General features: G+C 42.2%; 1 protein-coding gene across 1 annotated transcript in view; it reads left to right on the top strand.

Moving 5' to 3' along the window:
* LOC112108663 (cadherin-18) overlaps positions 1-18,436 on the top strand; it is a 284,382-nt gene that overhangs the window by 185,863 nt on the left and 80,083 nt on the right. Inside the window, exon 5 of the mRNA XM_029912500.1 lies at positions 6,335-6,522. Within this exon, the coding sequence (XP_029768360.1) occupies positions 6,335-6,522 (188 nt within the window). The remainder of the gene's footprint in view (positions 1-6,334; positions 6,523-18,436) is intronic.

Genomic DNA, 18,436 nt, shown 5'->3' with positions numbered 1-18,436 from the left:
CAGGGTGTATTAGCAAGGGCACAAGTGTCAAGATTGTGGTCCACGTCAATTTTAACAATAAGCAAATTTCAAAACAATCCTCATCCTGACTATCATTTTTATTTTTGAGATAAAACAAGATAAGTTAATGTGAGTTAACATAACCCATAATCACCCTGATATCTGCTGGGAGAGCAATACAGCGGTGCACAGACAATCCAAGAAGTTTTTGGAAAGTGTAGGGACAATTTCCTGGTGCAAGTGCTGGAGGAACCAACTAGGGGCAGAGCTTTTCTTGACCTGCTGCTCACAAACAGGGAAGAATTAGTAGGGGAAGCAAAAGTGGATGGGAACCTGGGAGGCAGTGACCATGAGACGGTCGAGTTCAGGATCCTGACAAAAGGAAGAAAGGAGAGCAGCAGAATACGGACCCTGGACTTCAGAAAAGCAGACTTTGACTCCCTCAGGGAACAAATGGGCAGGATCCCCTGGGAGAATAACATGAAGGGCAAAGGGGTCCAGGAGAGCTGGCTGTATTTTAAAGAATCCTTATTGCGGTTGCAGGAACAAACCATCCCAATGTGTAGAAAGAATAGTAAATATGGCAGGCGACCAGCTTGGCTAAACAGTGAAATCCTTGCTGATCTTAAACGCAAAAAAGAAGCTTACAAGAAGTGGAAGATTGGACAAATGACCAGGGAGGAGTATAAAACTATTGCTCAGGCATGCAGGAATGAAATCAGGAAGGCCAAATCACACTTGGAGTTGCAGCTAGCAAGAGATGTTAAGAGTAACAAGAAGGGTTTCTTCAGGTATGTTAGCAACAAGAAGAAAGTCAAGGAAAGTGTGGGCCCCTTACTGAATGAGGGAGGCAACCTAGTAACAGAGGATGTGGAAAAAGCTAATGTACTCAATGCTTTTTTTTGCCTCTGTCTTCACAAACAAGGCCAGCTCCCAGATTTCTGCACTGGGCAGCACAATATGGGGAGAAGGTGACCAGCCCTATGTGGAGAAAGAAGTGGTTCGGGACTATTTAGAAAAACTGGATGTGCACAAGTCCATGGGGCCGGATGCGCTGCATCCGAGGGTGCTAAAGGAGTTGGCGGATGAGATTGCAGTGCCATTAGCCATTATTTTTGAAAACTCATGGCGATCGGGGGAGGTTCCAGATGACTGGAAAAAGGCTAATGTAGTGCCCATCTTTAAAAAAGGGAAGAAGGAGGATCTGGGGAACTACAGGCCAGTCAGCCTCACCTCAGTCCCTGGAAAAATCATAGAACAGGTCCTCAAGGAATCAATTATGAAACACTTAGAGGAGAGGAAAGTGATCAGGAACAGTCAGCATGGATTCACCAAGAGGAAGTAGTGCCTGACTAACCTAATTGCCTTCTATGATGAGATAACTGGCTCTGTGGATGAGGGGAAAGCAGTGGATGTGTTATTCCTTGACTTTAGCAAAGCTTTTGATACAGTCTCCCACAGTATTCTTGCCAGCAAGTTAAAGAAGTATGGGCTAGATGAATGGACTGTAAGGTGGATAGAAAGCTGGCTAGATCGTCGGGCTCAACGGGTAGTGATCAATGGCTCCATGTCTAGTTGGCAGCCGGTTTCAAGCGGAGTGCCCCAAGGGTCGGTCCTGGGGCAGGTTTTGTTTAATATCTTTATTAATGATCTGGAGGATGGTGTGGACTGCAATCTCAGCAAGTTTGCAGATGACACTAAACTAAGAGGCGTGGTAGATACACTAGAGGGTAAGGATCAGATACAGAGGGACCTAGACAAATTAGAGGATTGGGCCAAAAAAAACCTGATGAGGTTCAACAAGGATAAGTGCAGAGTCCTGCACTTAGGACGGAAGAATCCCATGCACTGCTACAGACTAGGGACCGAATGGCTAGGTAGCAGTTCTGCAGAAAAGGACCTAGGGGTCACAGTGGACGAGAAGCTGGATGTGAGTCAACAGTGTGCTCTTGTTGCCAAGAAGGCTAACGGCTTTTTGGGCTGTATAAGTAGTGGCATTGCCAGCAGATCGAGGAACGTGATCGTTCCCCTTTATTCGACATTGGTGAGGCCTCATCTGGAATACTGTGTCCAGTTTTGGGCCCCACACTACAAGAAGGATGTGGAAAAATTGGAAAGAGGGCAACAAAAATGATTAGGGGTCTGGAGCACATGACTAATGAGGAGAGTCTGAGGGAACTGGGATTGTTTAGTCTCCAGAAGAGAAGAATGAGGGGGGATTTGATAGCAGCCTTCAACTACCTGAAGGGAGGTTCCAAAGAGGATGGAGCTCGGCTGTTCTCAGTGGTGGCAGATGACAGAACAAGGAGCAATGCTCTCAAGTTGCAGTGGGGGAGGTCCAGGTTGGATATTAGGAAACACTATTTCACTAGGAGGTGGTGAAGCACTGGAATGCGTTACCTAGGGAGGTGGTGGAGTCTCCTTCCTTGGAGGTTTTTAAGGCCCGGCTTGACAAAGCCCTGGCTGGGATGATTTAGTTGGGAATTGGTCCTGCTTTGAGCAGGGGGTTGGACTAGATGACCTCTTGAGGTCCCTTCCAACCCTGATATTCTATGATAAGCATAACATGGCAGTGTTTCTCTTTTGAAACTCGTAAAGGTGAGGTTCTATGTGGATATCATAGTAACATCCTAAATAATATGCATTGCAATTGAATCACTACTTTATGGTTAAGTATTAATTTTACCGCAGTGTTGATTGTTTCACTTCATTCCATTTATATTGTTTTATCCTGCTACATAGCTTGTGTTTCCCTTGAGAACCTCCTGATTCATGGTCATTTATTTTCTGTTGTCCCCAGTGATCCATTTTTAAGTGTTCACAGAGTTCATCACACTCATCCATCCTTATCACATTACTATCTGTGTATTATTATTATTTGCTTGTTCTACACTAGTACCTAGAAATGATAATTGGGATTAGTCCCCTTGGTGCTATCTGCTCTACAAACACACAGTAAAATCTTCTGTTTCATATCAAGTCCATTTATTTATTTATATGCTGTATTAATTTTACTGTGCATTTCCTCTGCAGCTTCAACTTCTGTAGTATCATCATTTTATGTCTTCATTGAAGGAGTCCTTTCTGCCAGAAGTGTGGGTCTAATCTAAATTCAGATTAAATTCTCCTTTTCCCTGAAATAATCTTTTTTAATAAAGTCCTTTCTTTACTTTTCGATGGTACTATCTCCATCTTTTAACAACCTCAGGTTACTCTGGTGCTGCTATAATGTTTTCAGTGTGACATATAGGGTCATATGGAGACAATCTCATTCTTCATTTTGAGACTCCATTTTCTTTTTCTTTTTTTGTATTTCTCCTTCGTCCTGTAAAATAATTTGCATAATCCTTAAACGTTGTTGTAAATTCTACTAGCTCATCACACTCTTCCCTTGTAGTTACTATTTCAAGGTGACCTATCTCCCTCTCTCTTCTTCTTTATTTAAATCTTTTCTTAGAATTCATGTATCCAGCATCATTAAAATTGAATCTTTAGCTTTGCAGATTAGTCATAATGGATATCCTCTACTTCCTTTACTGGAGACCCCTCTTTTGGTTCACAAAAATGAATGACCCTTCGTCATTGCCTTTTTTATGATTATCCTCTAGAGATTTATAACATACATATTTCCTAATATTTGTTAACATAGAAATCAACTTCTGTTTGCGTGTGTATACATCTGAACATGTTTATACATAATTTACATATACACATATATATATATTCACATAAAAAGCTTTGTTTTGTGAGTCTATGACCCTGGCATTAAGCAGTGTAAACTTCCTCACACTGCCTTTTTTCACTTGCCCACAAACCTGATTTTGAATAGATAAGAGGATAGTGCACTCGCCCTTGTTACTCAGCCCTTCTGCTCAGACTGCTAAGAAATTGTGATTGTGTGTGTGTGTGTGAGGTAGACATTTTTCTTCTGGGAATTTGGCAAAGACCACAAAATCATTTCACATACCACCCATCTGGCGTCAGCTGGTAATGACTGCCATTGTCATCCCAAGAAAGGTTTGAACTGGTGCCCTAGAAATGAACCCCCCCCATTCTATTGCCAATCACCTCTTCAAAGATACTTTTTAAAATACTTGGTGAAATAACTCACAGTCAAGGGGAGTGGGGAGAAGATGCTTTAAGCCATCCTTGTGCACTCCTTACACTGGGATGCTTTGTGGGCTGGACTGGGCAAAATGTAGGACATGTCTATGTGACACAGCAATGCACCTTAGAGGTGTGGAAATTCTAAAGCTCACCAATGAGTTGTGCACTTGTTGCCTGGTGGGGACCCTGCTGGTGCAAACTTAAAGTCCCCTAGTGTATGTTAATGAGCACTATGTTAACACATGCTAGGGAGCTTTTAGTTCACAGAACAGGATCTACATGGGCCAGTTAATGCGCAATGTGTCACACCCTCTAGTGTGCATTGCCATGCCTTGTAGCCAAGACCTTAGACAGCCCCAAGAGTTCTATCTACAGGTTGCAGCACTGCCCTGAATCTCCACTGCACTGTGGGCTGCAGTTTTGCCTCCAACTTGCCTCTCCCCCAACATAGCCCTCCCCCGTCAGCCCTATCCTCTGCATACCCCCTATGACAGGGATTAGGAGAGGGTCCTCTGAAACAGCCTTATGGATGTCTTCCGCAGTATCTATGCTGAAGGAATCCTCCCCTGGGTGGGACTGGGGCTCTTAAGGCCACTTTACACTGTTCAACAGAAACACAATGGTTTCTTGTTTTATTGTCGCTCAGTGATGACTAATATAGGTAGGTTTGGAAGGATAGTATTTTTATTGGTAAATGTCGATGAACATTCTCTCACACACACAAACCCCGATGAAAGAATATTTCCAACAATGTTAATTGAAATTTACAGATGGGTAAAGTAAGAAAAATGCTGTTTGATAACTTAGAGTTTGATTTAAGCATATTTACTCTGCATATTTTGACATGTGATGTTAACAGTTTGTGGTTTAACTTATATAGAACTTTAACTGTTTAAATCTCAACAGTTACTGTCACTAAATAATTATTGTCTAACTCTCTCCATTGTTTGATCCCACCATATTTTCCTGCAGCTGTGAAATTTTAAATAGACAAAAATCAAAAACATTGCTTCAAACCCATAATTATGTGCTACTATGAAAATTAAAATTGATAAAAATCAAATATTCAAAATTATAAGAAAATCAAATAAAATAAATTGAATTCTGCCAACCCTAAATATACGTCTGCTAGTATAACAGTACTGGATGTATTTCTCAATGCAGCCATGAACTCAGTAATATTTAAAACTCCCAGCTCCATATCAATAGCCATTGGTATCATAGAATATCAGGGTTGGAAGGGACCTCAGGAGGTCATCTAGTCCAACCCCCTGCTCAAAGCAGGACCAATCCCCAGACAGATTTTTGCCCCAAATGGCCCCATAAAGAATTGAACTCACAACCCTGGGTTTAGTAGGCCAATGCTCAAGCCACTGAGCTATCCCTCCCCTTATAATTGCAGCTTCTCTGGTCTCATTCTTTTCAATGGGCATTTATTTCTTTTTACATTATGTCTAGACAATGGGTGCATGAATACTCACTTCAGATATAAACAGATTTTTTTTCAGTGCCATAAAGTTTTGAGTGGTAAACATTCTTGCAACTGCAAGAGTTGGGAAGGAAGAGAGCAACTCCAAGCATTTTACATTGTTCTCCTTTTACCCTGGAGTAGTTACATTTGTTTCCTTCACCAGATTAGGTGGAAAATGAACATAGAGAGTTATACGTTTATTAAGGTTGCAAAATACGCATGCTACACTGACTGTGGCCTATAAACCTTATATTGAAAGACATGTTTCAAAGTATAAGAACTGGGACTTTTCTGTTAACATAGATTTTTACCCCACTGTAAGGAGACTGTTCTGTCATTCTTGCCTACAAAACAGTGATCTGCTCTTTGAAGAACTCATATTCCATAGTCAAGGTATGTGCAGTGTGTTGATAAGTTGATATTTTTGTGTGGATAATATAAACCAGTGATTCACACCACAGTGTATTTTTCCAAATGTTTGCTAACAAGAGGTATTGTGCTCCAATTACTTAATTATCTCTTGAACAGGTATTTTATCTTTTAATGACCATCAGAATCTGCTTGTACAAATACTAAATGTCACTTAGAATTCTGGCTGGTGCTCTTTATGGTCAGAAATGTATATGGTTTGCAGTTTAGCATGGTCAGTATTCTGAGGTAATTGTGTTCTCTGATTAGCAGTCACGATGGGTGTTGAGTAGTCTGAAAATCTGTTTTTAGCTTGATTAGAAATATTTTCCTAATATTTTTTCCCAGAACATTATCAGCTGTATGTTCCTGAATCAGCCCAAGTTGGATCAGCAGTAGGCAAAATCAAGGCAAATGATGCAGATGCTGGCTCTAATGCAGACATGAAATACACGATCATAAATGGTGATGGCTCTGGAGTGTTTTCCATATCCACTGACAAAGAGACACGGGAAGGAATTATTTCCCTGAAGAAGGTAAGCAAATGGCTTTGAAATTGCTTCTGTGAATATAATTAAAATGTTAGTGAAGTCTGCACAAGACAAGCAGAGGTCAATATGGAAATGTTTGTTTTAATTTGTAAACTTAATAGAGCACATATTGAACCAATGCTAATATAATGTCTCCATCAAAAACTTTAATTTGGTGTGGAAAGTGCAGAAGGAGAAGGAGATGGGAAACAATCTGAAGGTAACAATTAATTAACTTTTCTGTGCTTCTAGAATCACCAGAATTCAATATTCAGTAATATCCAAATAGACTGAATTAGATTAAACAATGTAGGATTTTTTTAAAGGTCCCTCCCCCTGTGAGTGGCTGTTCCTTTTATATTGTTCATGACACATTTTAGATTAAACAAACTAAGCACAGCCAGCCAGCAACAGTATAGTTGTCCCCAAATGGCTTGAATCCTGACCTAGAAGGTTCATCTATGGCAATGAAAAATTCAGTTTAGTTTTCATGCCCTTTCAGTCCTTGACCTCTCTGCTGAGACTACCAGAAAGGTGCCAATTATTGAGATGGTTTGTATAACATACACAGCTACACCTTTGCAAATAGACTAAAATCACTAAATAGCTATCAGGTGGTTATAACTTATATGAAGTATCTATGTTATCCAGGTTCTAGTCAAACTGTTGGCCCTTAGGCAAAAGGCTTTGTGCCATATATGGTGATGTTTAACTGAGTTCTACACAAAAGGGTTTATGCCACCGAGTTCGTCTCATATCTGTATTAAGTAGGTCCCCTGAACTGAGTTCCTAGTGAATTCCCCACAAAATACTTAGAACCCATGTAGGATGTGACTGGATTTTTGTTTAGTTTTACATGAAGAAAATGGGAATTAACCCTAAGCTGTTATAATTAATTAATTAATTTTCAAAACATTGCCTATTGTAGGAAATCATTTTTAGATTAAAGTCTGTGTTTGGATTAACAGGCAATTAATTTTTTCTGATGTGGAGCTGTTGTTTACCTGTGTAGGCATGGATTATACTACACAAACAAACAATGGAAGACTGCACTAAAATTCATATTTTACTAATATATGTGCTCACTTTCAATGAAGGCAGGAGGAATGAAAAACAATCTCTGGAAAATATGAAGAAGGGGAGATGTTGGGAGGGAAGCTCCAGATGTGAAATCAAACAAAACTTTTTGAAAGAAAATAAACTCCCCCAATCTCTCTTTTCACATTTATTGAAATATAACCAAACCCCCAAAATTAGAGTCAAAGTCAGAACAAATTGCAGATTTAAAAACAAAAACAAAAACCCTCCCCACCCCGGACTTTTTGTCTTTAAAACTACAAGATCAATCCAGTATTATAGGGCCTCATCTCACCCTCCATTTCCCACCAAGCTCAGACTTTTTTATTCACATTGCCAGTGACTGAATAACTGCACAAATAGTGTGAACAAGTGTTTCAGGTTTGTCATTCTGTGCCTGCCCCAGACAGCTGAACAGTGGCTCTGCAGAGGTAGTATAAAACCATTGTATGAACAACAACCAGAGTTTCGGAGAAAATACACAGCAAATGTCTGTCTTTTACTTATTGGAACAGACGCTGAATCCTCTGGTGTCTGAAAAAGATCCAAAAGTCAATTGTCCATATGTCTGGCCATGCAACAATGGAACTCTCAGTTTTGAAGCCAAAAAATCCCAAATGCAGATGTGAAGGGAACAGAATAATAAAAACTGCTCCACTACCTCCTCAGACCCAGAGCAGGCTTCCTGAGGTTCGCCTTCAGCTATGTGCTTCCCTCATAGGTTACTTCTAACATATAATTTACTACGAAATACCTGCCACCGTATGTCCCTGTACTTGACGGGAACTCTGTTATTTTGAAGGTTCTATAATGACCTTACTGAGACAATCTTCTGGGCAATTCAATACTGCTAAATGGCATTCTGAGAAATATTCCATAAGTACACTCTGGTTTAGAATGCTGTTTCCTGAATTTGCCAATGGGAAATACATTTTAAAGTAAGTATGTTAGAGGGAGGCTGCTTGACTGTTATAGGAAAAAAAATACCCTTTGTAGGGACTGCATCCCCTTTTTCCCACCAGTTACTCCTTTTCTTCCCCTGTGACATATCCAGTAATATTGGGAAATGACTGACCATTCCATACCCTCAGCCATGCAAAGCCTATGAAAATTAAAAATAAAAAGAATACCATCAAGAAAGCTTCAGGGCATACCAACCCAAACCTCATTCTTTAACAGGCAGGTAGACTATGCTTCTCTCCATTAGGTTACATTATTGCCCCAGAGCATCTGAAAAAATGACCCTGTTTTCCAGGGGCAGGATACCCATATGCTACATAAATGCAAAGGAGTAATAGGAATGTTTATAGTTAATATCATCCTTTCTGCCAACATCAGCGTCCATCTCTTCCACCTCATCACCTTAACTTGGCACCTCATTACCTTAACCTGCTTCTCCCTGTTCTACTCAGCAACTGAATCACTGCCAAAGACAAGTCCCAAAATATCTGTAACTCTGGGAGGGCTCATCACAATCTGTGACTTCTCCGAAAGAGCAAAAGCATACCACGAAATCCCCACCCAGAAAAACTCTTCTTCATGTTAATTTCTGCTCTGGCTGCAGATGAATAATTATGTAAAGTGCAAAAAAAGAAAAAGTCCCCATCTTCTGTACTGCCAACCAGCACTGTGACATCATTCATGTGGATGAACATTTTCATTGACAGAGTGAAATTCCTCTCACTCTTAATCCATGAATTTATGCCCTGAAATCCCATTACCATACACTGCCCACAGTAAAGTGTCCAAAAAAAAATAATACAAAAGTGGACTCAAGGGACAACTTTGTCTTACCTCAAAATATAGCCTCTCCCTTCCACCCTTTTACTAAAGGGATGCATAATACATGAACATACAAGAGCTGCAGCCAGTTAATAAACAGTAGGGGAATACCACTACGAGACCAGACCAACCACATAGAACGCAAATTCATTCTTGTAAAAAGTTTTGGTCCGATCCAAAGACAAAACATAACTCTCCCATTTCCCCCATCACCCAATTTCAAATAGTTCCTGCAAACTACACAAAATGCCTGCCACCATGTGACCTTGAACTGCATTAGACTGAGTGGGATACAATTATTTCCTTGCTTTCTTCTCCAATCTTTTGGCTAGAATGGAAGCCAAAATTTCGTAATCTGTTTTCAAAATGGTAATAGGTCTCCAATTCCGGATATCTTCCCAATCCTATTTTTGAAAAAAAGAGGCCTTCATAAACGGAAGGTCCAATGTACATGTATTCAAGGTGTCACTGAAAGCACTGCAGAGGGGGGGATTCATAAACCTTTGATAAAATTCCACTGTGTAATAGTCCACCCCCAGAAAAGTTCCTTTCTTAAGTGACAAGACAGCTACATGAAGTTTTATTTCCTCTGTTGGCCTCACAAGTGAGTCCTGTTCCTGAACTGCCAATGTTGGAAAACCTGCAATACTATCTAAAAACTGCTGCTGCTGAAAAGGAGGAATGGTTTGTCCCTTAAAAACAAACAAACAAACAAACAAACAAACAAACAAAAACAACGAGGAGTCCTTGTGGCACCTTAGAGACCAACAAATTTATTTGGGCATAAGTTTTCGTGGGCTAAAACCCACTTCATCGGATGCATGGAGTGGAAAATACAGTAGCAGGTATATATACACAGTACATGAAGAGATGGGAGTTGCCTTACCAAGTGGGGGGTCAGTGCAAATGAGACAATTCAATTAAAGTGGAAATGGGCTATTCTCAACAGTAGAATACCAAGGGAGAAAAAATCATTGTCTTGTAGTAGGTGACTTCTGGGTACCCTTCTGGCCCTAATGCTCCTACTCTACTTGCGCTACATTGATGACATCTTCATCATCTGGACCCATGGGAAGGAGACCCTTGAGGAATTCCACCAGGATTTCAACAATTTCCACTCCACCATCAACCTCAGCCTGGACCAATCCACACAAGAAATCCACTTCCTAGACACTACAGTGCTAATAAGCAATGGTCACATAAACACCACCCTATACCAGAAACCTACTGACCACTATACTTACATACATGTCTCCAGCTTTCATCCAGACCACATCACATGATCCATTGTCTACAGCCAAGCTCTAAGATACAACCACATTTGCTCCAATCCCTCAGATAGAGACAAACACCTATAGGATCTCTATCAAGCATTCTTAAAACTACAATACCCACCTGCTGAAGTGAAGAAACAGATTGACAGAGCCAGAAGTGTACCCAGAAGTCACCTACTACAAGACAGGCCCAACAAAGAAAGTAACAGAATGCCACTAGCCGTCACCTTCAGCCCCCAACTAAAACCTCTCCAGCGCATCATCAAGGATCTACAACCTATCCTGGAGGACGGTCCCTCACTCTCACAGACCTTGGGAGACAGGCCAGTCCTTGCTTACAGACAGCCCCCCAACCTGAAGCAAATACTCAGCAGCAAGTACACACCACACAACCAAAACACTAACCCAGGAACCAAACCCTGCAACAAACCCCGGTGCCAACTCTGTCCGCATATCTATTCATGGAACACCATCATAGGACCTAACCGCATCAGCCGCACCATCAGGGGCTCGTTCACCTGCACATCTACCAATATTATATATGCCATCATATGCCAGCAATGCCCCTCTGCCGTGTACATTGGCCAAACCGGAAAGTCTCTATGCAAAAGAATAAATGGACACGAATCTGACATCAGGAATTATAACATTCAAAAACCAATAGGAGAACACTTCAACCTCCATGGTCACTCAGTAACAGACTTAAAAGTGGCAATTCTTCAACAACAAAAACTTCAAAAACAGACTCCAATGAGATGCTGCAGATCTGGAATAATTTACAAACTGGACACCATCAAATTAGGCCTGAATAAAGACTGGGAGTGGATGGGTCATTACAAAAACTAATTTCCCCCTATTGTTACTCACACCTTCTTGTCAACTGTTTGAAATGGGCCACCCTCATTACCACTACAAAAATGATTTTTCCTCCCTTGTTATTCTACTGTTGAGAATAGCCCATTTCCACTTTAATTGAACTGTTCATTAGCACTGACCCCCCACTTGGTAAGGCAACTCCCATCTCTTCATGTACTGTGTATATATACCTGCTACTGTATTTTCCACTCCATGCATCCGATGAAGTGGGTTTTAGCCCATGAAAGCTTATGCCCAAATAGATTTGTTAGTCTCTAAGGTGCCACAAGTATGCCTCGTTTTGTTTGTTTGTTTTGTTTTTTGCTGATACAGACAAAAACGGCCACCCCTCTGAAATTTGTCCCTAAAAGAGCTCATCTAATATTTGTAAACTATCCTCCACATTTCATTAGAGCCCATGCAGACCTGTCCAGTGTTAGGATCCTGTAACCCCACCATAACCCACAATAGTCTCTTTTCTTTACGTCCTGCAAACATATCAGAGGAGACTACTGCATCTTCTGGTCTCAATTTCTTTGCAAATATAGCTGATTCCAGCTTTCTCCTTCAGTACTGAACCATTTCCTGCTTAACTTCCTCAAAGAACCTTATTTCTAGGCATTCCCCACCTTGCAGTCAACTATGAAGATCTCTCAAATAGCTCTGCAATGCTAACTAATGCCTAATCAGATGTATGCAGCTGTCCTGAAAAGGAATGTAGGCAGGTCACCAGATTCCTCTGGTGTCAATTCCCAGCATTCCATCTGGGATTCGTAAAACTCCCAAACTATTTCTCTTTCTACAAAGATGGCTTCAACCTTTCTAATTGTCACTGCCCTATTAAGTAAACAAGCATTTAGTTTCCAATAGCCCTGACTGAAAAATCACTGTTCTGTACTCCCCAAGTTCAACTTGACCAAGCAGTGGTCAGAAAACTCTACTGGCTGCACTGCACATTATCCAGTCATTGAAGTAGCTTTCGCATATACCCTGTCCAATCAACTACCTGATTCCCTTCTACAAAAATGTAATTTCCTCCTCCTTCATTGAATGAGGATACCCAAAAAACATCTCTTAATCCAGCAGCAACATACACTGGTTCTAAGTAAGTTTCATGAACTCGTAACCCTGTCGACTGATTCACTCTGTCAGTCACTGCAGCTAAACAATTAAAATTTCCCATAAAAAACAAGTGTCACAATGTCAGTAAAAAAAAAAAAAAAGGAGCAATGTCTAAAAATAAATCTTTCCTCAGCTTCTGATGCTGTGGGTTATAGATGGTGCCACGATACCTCAGCCCAAATAACAGAAATCAACTAATAAACATCTTTCCAGCTGCAGTTCTTCTATGCTTTATTCTGATACTCCATAAGTATAAAACAGTACCCCTACTCCATCATATGTATCAGATGCTGGGGACCAAAAAGATGGGCTCCTCCTCCAGTCTCTCTGAGCTCACAAAATGTGACACCTAAAACATTGCTTTTGTTTCCTGGATCCCCATGAAATCCAAATCCTGCCCCTCCAAAAACATGATAGATCATCTGCCTCCCTTGCACACTTAGAATGGAGTGCACGCTCCAAGTTGCAATACCATCTGTACAAAGGCAGGTCCAAGGAGATAACGGAGTCTGTGGATGAGGGGAAAGCAGTGGATGTGTTATTCCTTGACTTTAGCAAAGCTTTTGATACGGTCTCTCACAGTATTCTTGCCAGCAAGTTAAAGAAGTATGGGCTGGATGAATGGACTATAAGGTGCATAGAAAACTGGCTAGATTGTCAGTCTCAATGGGTAGTGATCAACGACTTCATGTCTAGTTGGCAGCCGGTTTCAAGCGGAGTGCCCCAAGGGTCGGTCCTGGGCCGGTTTTGTTCAATATCTTCATTAATGATCTGGAGGATGGCGTGGACTGCACTCTCAGCAAGTTTGCAGATGACACTAAACTGGGAGGAGTGGTAGATACGCTGGAGGGTAGGGATAGGATACAGAGGGACCTAGACAAATTAGAGGATTGGGCCAAAAGAAACCTGATGAGGTTCAACAAGGACAAGTGCAGAGTCCTGCACTTAGGACGGAAGAATCCCATTCACTGTTACAGACTAGAGACCGAGTGGCTAGGCAGCAGTTCTGCAGAAAAGGACCTAGCAGTTACAGTGGACGAGAAGCTGGATATGAGTCAACAGTGTGCCCTTGTTGCCAAGAAGACTAACGGCATTTTGGGCTGTATAAGTAGGGGCATTGCCAGCAGATCGAGGGACGTGATCATTCCCCTCTATTCGACATTGGTGAGGCCTCACCTGGAGTACTGTGTCCAGTTTTGGGCCCCACACTACAAGAAGGATGTGGAAAAATTGGAAAGAGTCCAGCGGAGGGCAACAAAAATTATTAGGGGGCTGTAGCACATGTGTTATGAGGAGAGGCTGAGGGAACTGGGACTGTTTAGTCTGCAGAAGAGAAGAATGAGGGGGGATTTGATAGCTGCTTTCAACAACCTGAAAGGGGGTTCCAAAGAGGATGGATCTAGACTGTTCTCAGTGGTACCAGATGACAGAACAAGGAGTAATGGTCTCAAGTTGCAGTGGGGGAGGTTTAGGCTGGATATTAGGAAAAACATTTTCATTAGGAGGGTGGTGAAGCACTGGAACGGGTTACCTAGGGAGGTGGTAGAATCTCCTTCCTTAGAAGATTTTAAGGTGAAGCTTGACAAAGCCCTGGCTGGGATGATTTAGTTGGGATTAGGTCCTGCTTTGAGCAGGGGATTGGACTAGATGACCTCCTGAGGTCCTTTCCAACACTGATATTCTATGATTCTATGATACTGGTACTCGTGATCCCTGTCTACTTGACCACCTAATCACTGTTACTAATTAGTCTGATTTACCCATCTCTCACACACACTTTCCTTTAGCCACTTTTTCCTTGTTGGCTGGTTTATTATTCTCAACTATTCTGAGTCCCCAGATACTGATCCCAACTGACAGTTCTTTCTGAAGTTGCTCAAGCCCAGTAACACCTGGATCCCTTTCCCCTAATGAATGCATTTATAACACACCCACAGGCTCATCTGTCTGCTCTCCCTCATCCAGAACAGTGCCTAATACAGACCGTATTATAATGCTGCCTGTTGGATCTGTGAAAATGCTATGTGGTTAGGGTTGCCAACCCTCCCAGTTTCTCTGGGGGTCTTCCGGAATTGGGCTCTTCCTCCCAGAGGCTACTGAAGCCAAACTAGGATATTTTAGGTGCTAAGAGTCTGGTGGCGCAATTGGACTAAGGCAGGGTCCCTGCCTGCCCTGGCCCACACCGCTCCTGGAAGTGACCGCCACGTCCCTGCAGCCCCTCAGGAGAGGGGGGGCAGGGACCACAGGGACATGCCAACTGCTTCCAGGAGCGGTGTGGAGCCAGGGCAGGCAGAGACCCTGCCTTAGCCCCACTGCACCACCAACTGGGAACCGCCCGAGGTAAGCACCGCCCAGCTGGAGCCTGCACCCCTCCCCCCTTCCTCCACCCCAACTCCCCTTCCCCAGCCCTGAGCCCCTTCCTGCACCCAAACTCCCTCCCAGAGCTCACATCCCTCCCGCACCCCAATCCTCTGCCCCAGCCTGGTGAAAGTGAGTGAGGGTGGGGGAGAGAGAGCAACGGAGGAAGGGGGCGAATGGAGTAAGTGGGGCGGGGCCTTGGAGAAGGGCAGATCCTCGGGGAAGGGGCAGGGCAGGGAGTGGGCAAGGGTGTTTGGGTTTGTATGATTAGACAGCTGGCAATCCTATATGTGGTCAGACAGTTGTAGTCCATAACCCCAGCAGTCTCCTTGGATCCTCTCTTCTAAAAAATCCTCCTGTTCTTGAAACTCAGCACATAAAAACATGCTCCCCAACTATCAGGTCTGCTATACCAGAACCTGCCAATCCCTCCCTGGTGACTTGGCTTCCTGCACAACCAATTACACCTGCAGATGTTCCTTTCCAATTTTCTCTTTTTCTTCGTCATCAGCTCTGATAGACCTCTCCACATTATCAGTTCTTGTACCCTCTTTCTGTATTGTCCTGGCTTTCAATGGTTCCCACTCCCTTACCCTGACTCCTTCCCAATCCTTTACCACTAAAGGACAAAGCCAGTCCTTCTCTCAAAAGTAGAGAGGCCATGCCGCTCAAAATAGGGCTTTCATCAATCATTGCAGGGCTGCTTGGAATCCTCTGCCCCCTGGCTCAAGGAAGGAGGAAAGGTCATTGCATGGGTAGGAATGAAGTCTTTCCCTATTTTGCCATGTCTCTGGGCACTGCCTATAAACATACCACTTTTTACACACACACAGAGCATCTACTGAAGTCCCTGCAGTCCTCAGTCTTGTGTGCTTAGAACAAATGTGCATGTACTTCCTCAAACACTCTGTAACGCCACAGTTAAGACAAGCGCATGGCTTCCAAGGATACCTACATTAACTCTGTTCAAAACCTAAATAAAATATGTTGGCAAGATGCTGAACTGTATTATTTACCTGGAAAAGTACAAAGGTGCCTTTGAATTCACTATTCCAAACTCTACATTAAAATAGAGGGTCAATTGGAGGCTACAGCACTTTGGCATAACATGGAACCCAGTGCAGTACGTCTGTTTCCATTGTGGAAGAAAATAGTCACAGGCTTAATGGCAGGTTGGAATAAAGAAATGGCTACTATATCCTCCCAATCCCTACTCCCTTTCCCAATTCCAAACCGCTCCCAGAAAAATACAGTTCATTCTCAGAGTGAAAGCTGACATTGAATTCTCTGCTGCCTAACAGGTGGATCACAGTTTTCAGCTGTGCAAGCACGAATCCTAAAGATTTTAACAAGAACCAAAACAACAAAATCCCTAGTGTGACCTTTGTTCATGTCCTCTCTCTAGCTCAGACGTATCACAAATCTATGCCAAGGCATCCTAAAATAATCCTTCCATTGTGAGGCATCCTGCCCAGAAGCCTGATCCTGATTGGCTATGACAGCTGCATGGGGGTTCTTCCTGGGTGGCCCTCAGGAGACATAGAGTTAGAAATAGACAAGTTAGGTCCTTCTTTATTGTCATTATTCATGGTTGCTTACTCACAACAGGCCTTTATGCTTATCCTTATCAGCATTGCAGCTTCCCTCTGTGTTTCTGGGGCCCCCAGGGTCAGGAAAAACAAAAAACCTACTTTAGAGTCTAAAAAAATGCTTCTTTTGGGCCACTTTTCCCTCTGGTCAACTCATATTCTTAATAATCCTGAGTGAAGTCCCTTAAAGTGAATGGACCCCTGCAACCGAGGAAAGCCCAGTACTACTCCCCTCTCCACTCACAGGAGAAGGGTGAGTCATAGGTGTGACTGCTAAACTGCCCTACACCCCTACATTACTGATACAGCCTGATTGTGGCAAAGCTCCAATGTATTCTTGCCCCTCCTGAACACCCATGCAGAGTTTGAAATGGAGTACGCCCTGCAAGCCATTTCCCAGAGTAAGGAGAACTATTTCCACTATAACTGTACCAACAAGTTCCTCTGTCAGCTGCTCCCCAACAGCAGAGAAAGGTACAGAAAACTTTCTCCTTTTGAACACATACTCCTACTGCCTGTCCCTTCATTCCAAATCCTTCCAATCCCCAAGTGCAGTTCCCAAGTCAGCTTCCCCACAGATACATTTGGCCTGGGTGCACAACCCCATCAGGCAACACAGGAACAAGGCTTATAACACCAGCTCACAGAACCATGGGATCTACCAGTCTGCGCACAGTAACTTCTGCATCAGTCTCCAAACAAATGGACTTTTCCACCATCACATCCAATGAACACACTGACGGAACAACACTTCCTTCAGCTCCAGACGGTGAGGCTGCAACCAGCTTGGCAGGAAGAAGAAATGAGAACAAACTCTCTTCCTGATTAGTATAAGCACCTAGCAATAGTCCAACATCTAAAAGTAGATAAAAATACCTTTATATGACAACTCCAATATTGGCCTATGCATTATTTTTTATTTTACAGTATGCACAACTAATTTGAATGTGTTATGCGATTTTATAACTAACATTTTATTTTATCATGTGTGGGTTTTTTAAAAATGCTCCTATGTCTATCCAAATCATGTCAAGTGTTGATTCATTTGTTTCTAGTGAGTGGGTAGCATCTGCCTTTTAATATTAAATGTGTCTCTGTATATTAAGAGTGACAACTGACTCAGATGCATAGAAATAAATTCTGCCCTTCTTTATGTCCCTGCAATCCCAGTAAAGTCAGTATGGTTATAGGAATGTAACTAAAGTCATAAGATGGAATATTTTGTTTAAAATGAGAGTGGTTCAAACCTCTAAAGACTCACTATGACTATTGCCCATTAAATGCAATATATGGACATTTTAAAAACATGAGGAGAAGATGCAGAAATTGCATTGATACAAATGTATATTTCAACCAGGTTAAAATCTGAGTTTACACCATTTATGGCTGACAGTGTAGCAGTTGGAAAATGTTCATTTTCACACTATTTTGCTTTAGGGTATGACCAATGTGCACATAGCCTGTTCTTGTATCACCATGCAAAATAATAGGTGATGTGAGTGACTTGCACATTCAGACATACAAGGGCATATTTTGCTGAGCTAATACTATGGTTTGGATGAGCTGAAATGCAATGCTTCAGAAAATTCCTGGCATCCCATGTCCCCTGTATTGCCTCAGAGACGTGATACTATCCCCATTGGCTATATACACATTTTAAAAGCATCCTTCTGCAATATGTTTAGTGTTTGGTCAATTGTATAAATGGATGCCTGGAAGGCATTTAAGATCTATATTTTTATCAAGCACCTGAATACAAGCCCCTAAACTAATTCTGTACTCCTGTGATTCCAGTTCAGGGAATGGAAGGTGATTTCAGATAACACTGCTCTACAGCCAAAATGCTTCTGAAATAAATGTAGT

This window comes from Terrapene carolina, unplaced genomic scaffold (genome assembly GCF_002925995.2).
Source record: "Terrapene carolina triunguis isolate 2854851 unplaced genomic scaffold, T_m_triunguis-2.0 Scaffold48, whole genome shotgun sequence".
Lineage (NCBI taxonomy): Eukaryota > Metazoa > Chordata > Testudines > Emydidae > Terrapene > Terrapene triunguis.
This window is presented reverse-complemented; position numbering and strand designations above follow the sequence as displayed.